This window comes from Haplochromis burtoni, unplaced genomic scaffold, assembly GCF_018398535.1.
Source record: "Haplochromis burtoni strain Fernald_Lab_line unplaced genomic scaffold, NCSU_Asbu1 Contig_43, whole genome shotgun sequence".
NCBI classification, from domain to species: domain Eukaryota; kingdom Metazoa; phylum Chordata; class Actinopteri; order Cichliformes; family Cichlidae; genus Haplochromis; species Haplochromis burtoni.
The window spans coordinates 1,628,584-1,640,622 of record NW_024582404.1 but is presented as its reverse complement, the minus strand read 5'-3'; the positions used below and the strand labels follow the sequence as shown (position 1 = coordinate 1,640,622).

The 12,039-nt window shown below is 43.9% G+C and overlaps 1 protein-coding gene across 1 annotated transcript in view; it reads left to right on the top strand.

Annotated features, from left to right (window-relative positions):
• The window catches only part of rusc2 (RUN and SH3 domain containing 2), a gene marked incomplete in the record, with an annotated part of 46,581 nt that extends 38,287 nt beyond the window's left edge, over window positions 1-8,294 (top strand). Inside the window, 7 exon segments of the mRNA XM_014333480.2 lie at window positions 183-259; window positions 1,197-1,371; window positions 2,067-2,172; window positions 3,932-3,978; window positions 4,063-5,134; window positions 5,377-5,547; window positions 5,677-8,294. Of these exon segments, the coding sequence (XP_014188966.1) occupies window positions 183-259; window positions 1,197-1,371; window positions 2,067-2,172; window positions 3,932-3,978; window positions 4,063-5,134; window positions 5,377-5,547; window positions 5,677-5,884 (1,856 nt within the window).
• Between the last annotated feature and the right edge of the window lie 3,745 nt (window positions 8,295-12,039).

Below are 12,039 nucleotides of genomic sequence, written 5' to 3'. Positions count from 1 at the left end.
CGGTATCGGTATCGGACATAAAAAAGTGGTATCGTGCCATCTCTAATTATTATATTGGTACCTCACCTTCCTGCAGGGGTTTTGTAAAATAGCACACAGATGACTGCCATGTGACTGTTGCCACAATAACACAGAAATAAAAAGATGGACTTACAGACGCTTTGCTCGGTTTGTCTCGTCAGCTCTGGTGAAAGCCGTGAACACTGCAGTGGATCTGATCGTGGCTCACTTCGGCACCAGCAGAGACCCCGATGTTAAGGTAAGCCTGGGGTTCACAGGTGAGGCAGCCACACACGATGGCACGAACTGCTCATTTGTGAATATGAACTCACACGCTGGTTCTACTGGCTGATCAAAGTTATACGTATAGAATTTGCACAAACACATCACAACTGCAATGAAGCGCAAAAGAACCAAAATGTGTGTTTTGTGGTGAATTACACCAGTTTCACCATCAGATGGCGCCACCTGACTACTTGGTGAGAGTGAGCAAGCTGTTTGTGTACTTGTAGGAAATGTTATGTAATATTTATTTGTATTTTTATTCTGTATTTGTCCCATATACAAATACAGAATAAACACACGCTGCATCTAAAGCAGCGCTTGGTTCAGTAGCTTTAGATTCAGTGTCAGGGTGACAGAGCGTTCTGTCAGACTGTCACCCACGGTCGGGTAATCTCGTCTCAGAGCATCAATGCCACAAACATCTATCGTTTATTGTTACAGTGGTAATATTATATTATAATTTCTGGCAAATACATGTGAGTTTATCAGTTGGTGAGGTGGACCACAGTGTCACGGTCCGGGGTCGGTGACCCAGCGTTTCTGTTCTGTGTTTCTTGCTGTCCAGTTTGTGATTCCTAGTTTTTAGGTTTTGGTTCCTGTGCCCCTCATGTTTGGTCTACGTTTAGTTCTGTCCTTGTGTTTATTATGTTCCCCAGTCAGTCATTTCTCATGTCACTCACTCCATGTTCCCTCTGTTCAGTATCAAGTCCGTGTCTCTGTACCTGTCGTGTGCTTCCTGTTTTATTTTGACAGTCCCTGTTCTGTCCCCATGTTTTCTCTGTACCTTTCCTGTTCCCACGTCTCATGTCTAGTCTCCCTGTCTCTATGTTCCCGCTATAACATGTCAGTTTTGTCGTAGCGTTAAGCTCGCGTCTCTGAGTCTGTGACTGTACTTCTCTACAACCCGCCAGGCAAAGCTCGGGAACAGCTGGGTGAGTCCCAACGTGGGTCACCTCATCCTGAAGTATCTGTGTCCGGCTCTACGTGACGTGCTGCAGGACGGTCTGAAGGCCTACGTGCTGGACCTGATCATTGGACAGCGCCGCTGTCAGCCCTGGAGCCTCGTGGAGGCGTCCACACAGCTGGGTGAGAGCGCTGGGTGGAGGGGACATACCGATACTTAACAATTAAAGTTGATTTTGCGGGAAGTTGGCATTAGTATTGATCCACCGCAGTGACTCGCTCACTGTAATGCTGACCCTGCGCTGACAAAGGCCTGACTAATTCTAAGAGGTGATGAAGCAGTGACATGTTGAACTAAACTGCAAGATTTTCACCATCAGTGTCGGAGACAACAATGGTACAGAAGGATGAAGTGAAGTAATAGAGTAGTAATGGCACCTTTCAAAATAAAATTACAAAGTGCTTCACAAGACTAGAAAGGAAACAACAAGCAGTAAAACATTTAGAAAGATAAATGAAACATTAGAAGATTAAAAATCGTGAACAAATAAAATATGAACTGCAAAGCAGATAAATAAAAAATATGATAAAAAATAAAAATGACTAATAGGAGGCATAGATTGTGTTTATAACAAAATGAAACTTTGACCTTTGGCAGCGCTGACATGAGCAGGGTTCAGGTGACTGCAGAGCAGCAGGGCACAAAGAAATGAGCTCCTTACCTCCACGTCAAACTTCACCTTCTAACCAGGGTCCCAAAATGCTTACTCGTTGTACTTTCCTCTCTATTTGGGGTGCATTCACAAACCGCTACATTCACTCTTTTGCAGATATTGTTTAAGCTTAACATGTGTTTTTTGAAACGTGTGTCCTTTCAGGCCCGTCCACACGTGTTCTCCACAGCCTGTTCTCAAAGGTGAGCCAGTACTCGGAGCTCACGAGCCACAGCATGAGACTGAATGCTTTCATCTTCGGCCTGCTCAAGTGAGTCGTTTCATTTACTGCTGTTTTCATTCTCAGTTTACACTCTGAGCCTGGAGCTCACTCTGATTCGCTCTGACACGACAACAGCTTCTGTGTTTTTGGGTCTTAGTGACTGCAAAATAGTGACGTTTCTAGTTTAGGTTTATTCTCGAGGTCATCATGGTGTGCTGAAGTGCATTGCATTTAAAAGCGTTACTGTTTATGTCCGATAATAGAGGTGATGTATGAAAGTCTCAGTCAGTTAAGAAAAACACAATCTGTGAATTCTTGAAGTCAAACAGATTAGAAACTATTGAAAACTCGTTCTGAGTATTTTAAACCCCACGTTGTTTGCATTCATGACTTCTTGTTCCATTTCTTTCTGGCACATTCCTGCATATCTTGGCACGTCAGTGCCCCCTGTTGGTCAGTGCTTTAGTGTATTTGTGGCTATGTGTGTAACCTACAGTGAAATGTAATCAGATTTTTTTGAATGAAAAAAGTAATCATGTTGTGAGCTGTTATTTGTCTCTAGTAACCTTTTTGTTCTAAGTTTTGATTACCCGCTCTCTGAGGACATGTTTAAGCTGGAGTGTATTCATGTGTGTTTTGAAATGATGTTATTCCTTAAAGACGGCCTAATATTTGCCTAATCAGCACTAAATTATTATTCTTGAGGTACGTAAAGTAACGTTGAATACTTCACACTTCAGTTTACCTAATGCTGGCCTTCATCGTCAGGGGCAACCTCCCAGATTTCCTCTAATAGGCTTTGAACAGGTTTGAACAGTGGGTGGGCGGGGCTTCTGGGATATATGAACTGTGTGTTGGACATGAAAGTACAAAGGCAAGAGTTGAGTTCAAAGCTGGCCGTGTGAAGGTGGAAATGGACCAAAATGCAGACTCACAAAGGCAAGAATAAACTCAGAAGGCAGCTTCATTGCTGAACACCAGAAATACAAAAACTAACTAAACTGGGAATACGCATGAAACTAAACAGGTGGGAAGGCAGAACACTCGGCAGGGAACGAGACGGATCACGACGCTGGACAGACAGAAACAGAAGTCTTAAATACACGAGGGAACAGGAAACACATGGGGAACACAGCTGAGACAAGTTAGACACAAAGAGACAGAAGAAGCGAAACTAAACACACTGAACATGGAACCAAGACTGTCAAAATAAAACAGGAAACACTAAGACGCAGACTAACTCCCAACATGACACGGGAACTGAGAGGAAAGCACACGCAGGGAAACAAAATGGATTCTGTAGATAACAGGAGGAGATAACGAGGGGGACGCAGAAACGGTTAACGGAGACGAGACAGCGAGAGGAGAGACATGACGGCCTGGGAAAAATAGATGGGGGGAGCGTGGAACGACACACAAGGAGGGGAACATGGGAACAGAAGAGGGAAACAAGACACAAGGGCTCACACAAACACACACAAACAAAGACACACACAAAGGGACGCGGTAAACTAATTATAATACAAAAGACACCAAAACACAAGAAAACTCAAAACACTGGTCAAAAGGACCCAGAACCATGACACTGAGCGTCTAAAGCACTCGGGAGCTAAAGAATGACTTCCATACACTGACCCCATTATCATCAGTAGCAGAGAATAACAAAGAGCATGATGGGTCCCCTTTAAAACCATGTCAGAGCTGATAAAAAGACTCCGTTTTGGGTGTGATGACTGTTTAAATGTCTTCTGCAGGAGACTTTTTCTCTGCTGCAGGTTTTAAATAAGTGACTGTTTTTCTGTTTTAGTCTGAAATCTTTGGAATTCTGGTTCAATCACCTCTACACACATGAAGGTAAGACCATAGTGACTGAAACAACTGATTTCTTCTTGTGCATCTTGTTGTGACGCCTCCTCACCTCTCTTATCTTTTATTCAGATATTATTGCCGCATACTACAGCCCTTGGGGTTTCCTTCCCCTGTCACAGGGGCCGTGTCAGCCCCTCTTTGAGGAGCTCCTCCTGCTGCTGCAGCCTCTCTCACTGCTCCCCTTTGACCTGGACCTGCTGTTTGAACCACATCTCCTCCAAAAGGGACAAGAGCAGCTTCGTCGCAAAGAGCAGCTCTGCTCTGCAGGCCAGAGCGTCGACCAGTCGAAGTGCTCCACCTTCCAGCTCATGAGGGGGTGGAGCAACACTGTCAGTGAGATGGTCAAGGACTCAAGCGCAGAGGTGAAGAAAGAGAAGGCGGGGCTCAGGCGAGAGGGAACATGGCCAAGGATGGAGGGAGTTGGATCGAGAAGAGAGGCAGCAGCGGGGAAATCGATGCTGAGGAAAGAGAGCGTTACAGCTCGGAGCATGACAGCTGGGCCTGATTGCAGAGGGACAGTGAAGGAAGTAGGGTTTGCACATTTATGGAAGGAGAGGGGGGTCGAAGGGCAGAGGGTGAAAGGTGTAGGACAGGAGAGCCATGGAGAATATGAAGATAAAAAGGAGAAGGACAAGAGGAAGGAAAAAGACAGATTTCCTGCAGATGAAGGGCGTCAGCGGCAAGACAGGCAGGCCGGCTGGTGGTACCAGCTCATGCAGTCCTCCCAGGTCTACATCGACCAATCCACAGAGGGGACAAAGTTTGTTAAGACCGAGAAGAGGAAGAAGTCATCGGAGAGACGACAGGGCCAAATCCCACCCACAAGAGAGGGAGTGGTAGAGGGAGCGGAGGCCACTCAGGAAGGTGAGGGCAGGAAGAGCAGCAGCAGTAGCTTGAGCGGGGACTCATCTGGATCCAGGGGGCGGCCTTCATGGATGGGCAGCCCCCCAGAGTCTGTCCTCAACCAGGAGAATCACACCAACCCTCTGGAGGTCACGGTGACTGGGAGCCACGGCGGAGCCCAGGCTGAGAGCCCCTCACAGGGACAGAGTCTGCGCTGGAGCAGGCTCTTTGGCTCTAGTGTCGGTTCTCCCTCGAAAGCAGAAGGAGGTGAACAGAAGCCAAAAACCCAAAAGACCAGGTGAGAAAAGTCTGAATGTTCATGACTGAAACCACCAAAATATCATTTGTATATCTTAATCTGAAACTAACAGAACGATCACCTTCTTCCTGAGGAACATTTTCCAGTTCTTTACAAATTTAGTGGGTTTATATATATTTTTGCTTCACTGGATGCCGTTGATGTCGTGCCGCAAATGATGAAAGACTGACCTGGACTAACATCGGCCTTTTATGTTTTCACGTTGTGTTTGTGTTTCTTAGACCTCCATCGGGCTGGCTCGGCTTGGATCGGTCTGTTCTCGACCTTGTAGCTTTGACCATTGGAGCAGGCCCCGGAAAAAAGGCGGAGCTTCCTGCCACACCAACTCGCACCCAAAGTACAGCTCCACCAGCGTCGACGTACCCAGCTGAGGCCAAACTACAGTCCAGCTGGTAGGAACCGCCTGCAGTGTTATCGTAGTGTTACTTGGAAGCGATGCCAAGCATTCCTCCCTCAAAAAATGTTTCCGAATACTTTTCGATCACTCATCCTCACCTTCTGCCTCCGTGTTGATTTCTCAGCGAAGTACGAGCACTGTGCCACCACATCGCCACCGAGCCCGGACAGCTGAGCTTCAACAAGGGCGACATCCTGCGCGTTCTGAGCAAGGCTGACCCCGATTGGCTGCTCTGTTCCCTGGGCTCCACCCGGGGCTTGGTTCCAATTGTCTACGTCACCCTCAACAGCATGGAGGACAGCCAGGATGCCCCTGGTTTCGGGCAATGCTGAGCAAGAGAAAACTGTCCGAAAGGTGAAGCCAAACAGACATGGAGGGTATCCCTCCCGCACACGGACCGAACACAAAAACCTGTTTTCGTCTGTAATTTAAAGGGAAAAAAAGACAAATCATTGTAGTAAAGCTGGAGAGGATGCAGACATGACTGCGAGGGCAAGCATGCAGGCTCAACCACAAACAGACATCTGCTTCAAGGGTACACCCAGACACGTATGCATGCATACATCCAAAAAAACAAAAAAGCACCCCACAAAGATCACAAACAAACCCAAAGACTCTCAAGCGCTTCTTTCTCTGCCTCTCCTCCTAGCTTAGCAATGTGCAGGTCCAGTCTATTTATCATCCAGCTCTAATTTCAAAAAAATAGGCGGATCTCTCGTGCTCCACACCTGGCTGCACTGTGCTGTACAGCTGTGCCACACGTTGAACGCGCCGCTCAAACGATCGCCCTCGGTGCCGGCGCAGGTTAGTTTGACGTCCTCTTGTAAACTTAGTGCTAATATGATCTTTGCATTCGTGTAGAAACGAGTGAGTCTTTGCTTTTTGGTAAGATTGATATGAATGTAAGAGCTTTTGGATAAATGTTCTGTGATTCAGCATATTTTTATTATTCTAATGAGACGGTGGAGATCTGCACACGAGCTCGTGACAGCAGCTGTTCAGACATTCAAAGTGAAAAGAGAGCAGAAGGAGAATCGGCTTTTTCTTTTTATCCTCCGTTTTGTTTGATCTGCCTTCGTTTAAGCGTGATTGTTGGATGGATAGACAGTCAAAGTAATCCTCCTTTCCTCACAGCTGGGATAAAACGATGGTTGACACCGATGACTTGCATGAAATCTCTCAAGCTTTTGCTTTTCCTTACCGTCCTATTTCCCCCTCTCCTCACTCTCACATCTAAGAAGACTTGACAACCTGTGAGGATGGCAGGACTGAGCTGGTGGGAACACGGCCCGATTTATTGGTACATACTGTAAATGCATTAGTGACTTAAACGTCTGATAAATTCTATTTATTTAATAAGTTGAGGGAAGCACCTAAATGGATGCTTACAGAAAACATGGATGTCAAATGAAAGCAAAGCATAGCTGTGCAGGTGCCTTTGGAAATGGGGATGATGGGATTTACCCCAGCATGGAAGTTTATTCCGGTTCAAAGTGCAAAGATCTCATTCATGCCTTAAAGCACAAGTGTCGAACTCCAGGCCTCGAGTGCCGGTGTCCTGCAGGGTTTAGATCTCACCCTGGGTCAAGTCGAGTTCATTACCAGGCCTCTGGGGCCATTTAAATCAGCTGTGTTGGATCAAGGACACATCTAAGACCTGCAGGACACCGGCCCTCGAGGCCTGGAGTTCTACACTTGTGCATTAAAGAGTGTAGGTGGGGGGGGGGCACCTGTCCAGCTATTTGTCCTGATGGTGTATTTTGTACGTGCTCTGACATGTCTAATGCGACGCGTCCTCCAGATTTGTCTGCACACGTTCACGTGAAAGAAAAGGAGATCTGTGGTGATATTTTTGATGTTTAAAGGGAAACCCCGACACATTGTTTGTGATGGAGGCTCTGTGGGGGTCCTGTTCAGGTGCAAAATGTGGCCTTAGGCTCAAAATGAGTTGATGGAGAACTAAAATTCCGACTGTATACTTTAAATGTATACAGAAGGCCAGTCTGGAAAATTATAAAGAGGTCAAATTAATGTACATATATTAAATAAATGAATGCTTGTGTATTTTTTGAAAATCTCACATAGGATATAATTTCACCATTTCAGTTTTCCGTTGCTGTATAGTTTTTATTTTTCTGTAAGACTTTTAACATCTAATTTCAGCGAGATGATTAACATTTCATCCAAATGTAAATATATTTAAAACCCTCCTGAATTAATTTCTGCTGTAGAGCTGTACGTACAAATGTTATTAAAGGTTTCTCAGTGCATTTTATGTTGACTACAGGAAGCGAGCATAAGCTTTAGTCTCACTGCTAACCAACCTGCTGACTGTAAGTTGCCCGTCACGTTGGAGGAAGGCTTGCTGTTCGTTGACATCCTGCTCAGAGCTCACCGGGGACCGACAGAAATAAACACACAGTAATTAAAACAGAGACGGGCGAGGGAGGCCCAGGGGGCCAGAGGCAAAGAGAGACTTCTTTTTAGAATTAAGCATTTAATTATCTGGGATGTTGTGCATTAAAATACTTGTAGGAGTGACATAAGAGAGAAGGAAAGAAAGGAGTGATCTTTGTTTCTCTCGTCTGTTTTCTCCCTGCATTCTCTCTCCCGGCTGCCTGTAAATACCTTCAGCATCAGTGACACTGCTCTTCTCTCTGTGTCCAGACTATATGATGTGTACGTATGACATTATCAAACTACTATGGATGTTAAATAACAAAGTGCTCATGTGATCACAAACTCGTGTGGCTCCAGTGTCTTCTTCCCCCTCACACGTCAGCTTTGAAGGGATTTTTCTACCCGAGAACACTCTGGATTTATGGGCAGCATCCAGCTTACGACTCTGTTCACTGCGTGCTTATTAAATACCTGCTTCATTTATCAGTGAGGCTCTGCGCTGCCCCGGTGATGGGCATGCTGGGTAAGTGTTCCCATCTTAGTTTTATGCTTTTCCAGTAAAATTTAAGTGGCTGCAACCAGAGATGTGTCAGGCAGTTGTATTATTATTATTATTATTATTACTACTGATGCAAGTTGTGCACTCTGCTTTAATGGTATGCCAACGCGTTCAGCTGCTTATGATTTATGAGTGGTTAAGTTTTCACAGGACTCCATGCAAACTAAATACAGCTTTACAGCTTCCATAGGACGTAAGTAACAGCCAGGTACTGCTAATCAAGCCTACTTGATAAACTAGGAATCAGTAAGTTTAAGCACCTGTGTAAAAGCAGATGTTTGGGCATTTTACAGCAGGTAAAATAAGCATTCAACACATCACCAAATTTCCAAGTAAATCTATTTCTAAAGGTGCTATTGACATGAAATTGTCCATAAATTCTCAATGATCCCAAACACAGCAGCAAATCTACAACAGAATGGGTGAAAAAGAAAAGAATCAAGGTGCTGCATGGGTCCGATCACAGTTCAGACCTCAACCTTATTTAATACTGTGCATAAACAAATGTCCACAAACCTGAATGAACTGTAGCCATGAATTCCTCCACAACCCTGCGAGAGACTCGTGAAGTCACACAAAAGACTGAATCGTCTTTTGTGGTGTTTTCTTGTGTGGTGGATGTTTTTTTTGTTTTGTTTTTAGGAGTCTGCACAGAGCTCTGTGAAAACTTGAATTTCTCCATGATTATATATAAAACACAAGTCTTTTTTAAAAATTATTATTATTCTGTCTCATTAAACACCAGTTGAGTTTTCCAGTTCCAGTGGTGTTCCAGTTACACAGGTTAATTGTCTGCAGATCTGAAGTAGATTTTAAAAAGAAATCCTTCCCATTACGCCCTCAATATTATCATTCCACATGTAGCACATTCTGCCACCAGAGGGCGATATTGTCTTTTTGTCTGAGCCACCTGTGCATGAACTGATGTGCTGCACACTGAAGATGTATTTGAGAGGCAAATATATCAAATCATTTTTCTACTTCTATAAGTTGTCCTCTCTTTAAGGAGCTGTGTCTCCACACATGTCTTTCTGTACTGATGTCAAGCTACACAAGTTGAACTTTGGTTGTAGTTAAGAATATACCTGTTTAATCTAACCCTACTGCTAAAGCTCATTGAACCAGCCTGATCCATGAGTGGATTTAATATTATTCTAAAGTCTTTGAAGCTTTCAAAACATACTTCAGAAGTGTTAATTTGCAAAACAATCTTGCATAAAATGTAGAAACAACATTTGAAACAAGGAAATGAGGGAAAAAAATGACATAAAATTAAGATTTCATTGAAGGGTAGTGTCATATATCCTCAAACAGCAACAACACTGATAATTCAGTGTATATAACACTTAATGTGGGTTAAATACCTGTATACTTAGGAGACATTTATATTGGGGCAATTAAGGACAGCTCTTGGTTGTAGAGGTAAAGCTTACAGTGATGTCAGTCAACAGCTCATCAAAGACAGGTTGGGTAATTTAACACCAGCTAAGAGCTGAGCATCTGTCTGCCATCAGGGAGGTTTGCCAGCGGTGCTGACAGATATGCTAGTGAAAGCCATGCATCATCATGTGTAACTTAATCTGATGATTCACCTGGTTTCAAAGCACAGAGCATGTTAGACTTCAACATACACTATAAATAGTCAATAACATATAACCCCTGGTGATATAAAATGTCACTCTGCAAAATGAATCTTTCCCCAGTTTGTTGTGGAAGAGCATCACAGAAATGCACTGAGCTCTGAGTTCAGCTCCAGCACACAGGTGGGTATTTTCCAGAGTCACTGACGAGAATACTCTGTTTATCAGTGCTGCTGTCTTTCAAATGTTTGACCTGACAAAGTAAAAATTATATTAATATGTGCAACATTTTACAGACTCTGTAATGCTACAAAAGCTACACATGCTGTATATGATATGAATGACCACATGCTTTAATTAGCTAGAAACAAATCCTCAAGTGCCCTCGGTCATAAATCTGTGCAGTTATAGAGCCGTAAGATCACGACTCTCCCAAACTGGTACCAGGCGTTTCTAATATCCTCTGAAGAGCTACAGTTAGGTCCATATATGTTTGGACGCTGACAAGTTTTGTTCTTTTACCTTTTTACTGAACCATGTTCCAATTATAGTTCTATAATGAACATGGACATAATGTGTAGACTCTCAGGTTTCATTCGAGGGTATCCACACTCGGACTGGATGAAGGGTTTAGGAGCATCGGCTCCTTAGTGTGCACCACCCTCTTTTGAAAGGGAACAGAAGTCATTGGACAATTGACTCAAAGGCTATTTCATGTGCAGGTGTGGGCGATTCCTTCACTGTGTCATTATCAGTTAAATAAATAAAAGGCCTGGAGTTGATTTGAGGTGTGGTGCTTGCCTTTGGCAGATTTTGCTGTAAACTGACAACATGTGTTGAAACAAGCCGTCCCAAGCTGTGAAAATAGATTAAAAACAGCCCAGAAATAGCTACAATATTGGGAGTGGTAAAATGGTACATCCTGAGAAAGGAAGACGGCACTGGTGAACTCAGCAATGCAAGAAGACTTGAACATCCAAGAAAATAACAGTGGTGCATGAGCACAGAATCATTTCCATGGTGAAGACAAACCCTTTACAACAGCCAACCGAGTGAATACTCTCCAGGAGGTCAGCGTACTGATATCCAACTACACCTAAAGAGAAGATGGCATGAAAGTAAAGGGTACAGAGGGCTCACTGCAAGGTTAAGCCACTCATAAGCTTCAAGAATAGAAATGCTAGACTGGACTTTGCTGAAAAAAGAGCTAAAAAAGCCAGCAAAGTTGTGGAAAAACATTCTTTGGAAAGATGTTACAGAGATTTACTTCTACCAGAGTGATGCGTCCAAAGCAATCCACATTGATGATGTGACACAGGACAGAAGCAGCTGAATGAACTCTGAGGTGTACAGAGGCTTACTCTCTGCGCAAATCCAGCTAAATGCAGTCAAATTGATTGGGTGGTTTTTCTAATCCAGATGGACAATGAGCATCCAAACATACAGGAGTTTATCAAAGCGAAGAAGTGGAATATTCTTAAATGGACAAGTCACCTGATCATGAGCATGCATTTTACTTGTTGAACACTAAACTTCAGACAGAAAGGCCCACAACAAACAGCAACTGGAAGCTGCTGCAGTAAAGTTGTGGTATCACAATAAAAAGCAGGAAACCCAGCATCTCTGTCTCTGTCCAAATACTTATGGACCTAACTGTATTTCTTATCACAATACTGAAAAGTTCCAGTCAAGGGTCCGGTCTCAAAACCTGAAATAACTCACAAAGACAGAAGTTAAACACGTTTCCAGCGCTCAAATGCAAAGTTAGAAGTACATGCATCAGTGCGCAACGTGTCGTGCCTGCTTACATTTAAATGCACAGCTTTTTTTTCCTGGAAATGTGTTTGTTAATATTGGTGCAAGTTTTTCAGGCTAATAACGGCTCAGCTGAAACTGCAAATCAACTGAAATCAGCTCACGGTCAGGCAGCTTGCTCTGGACACATTAC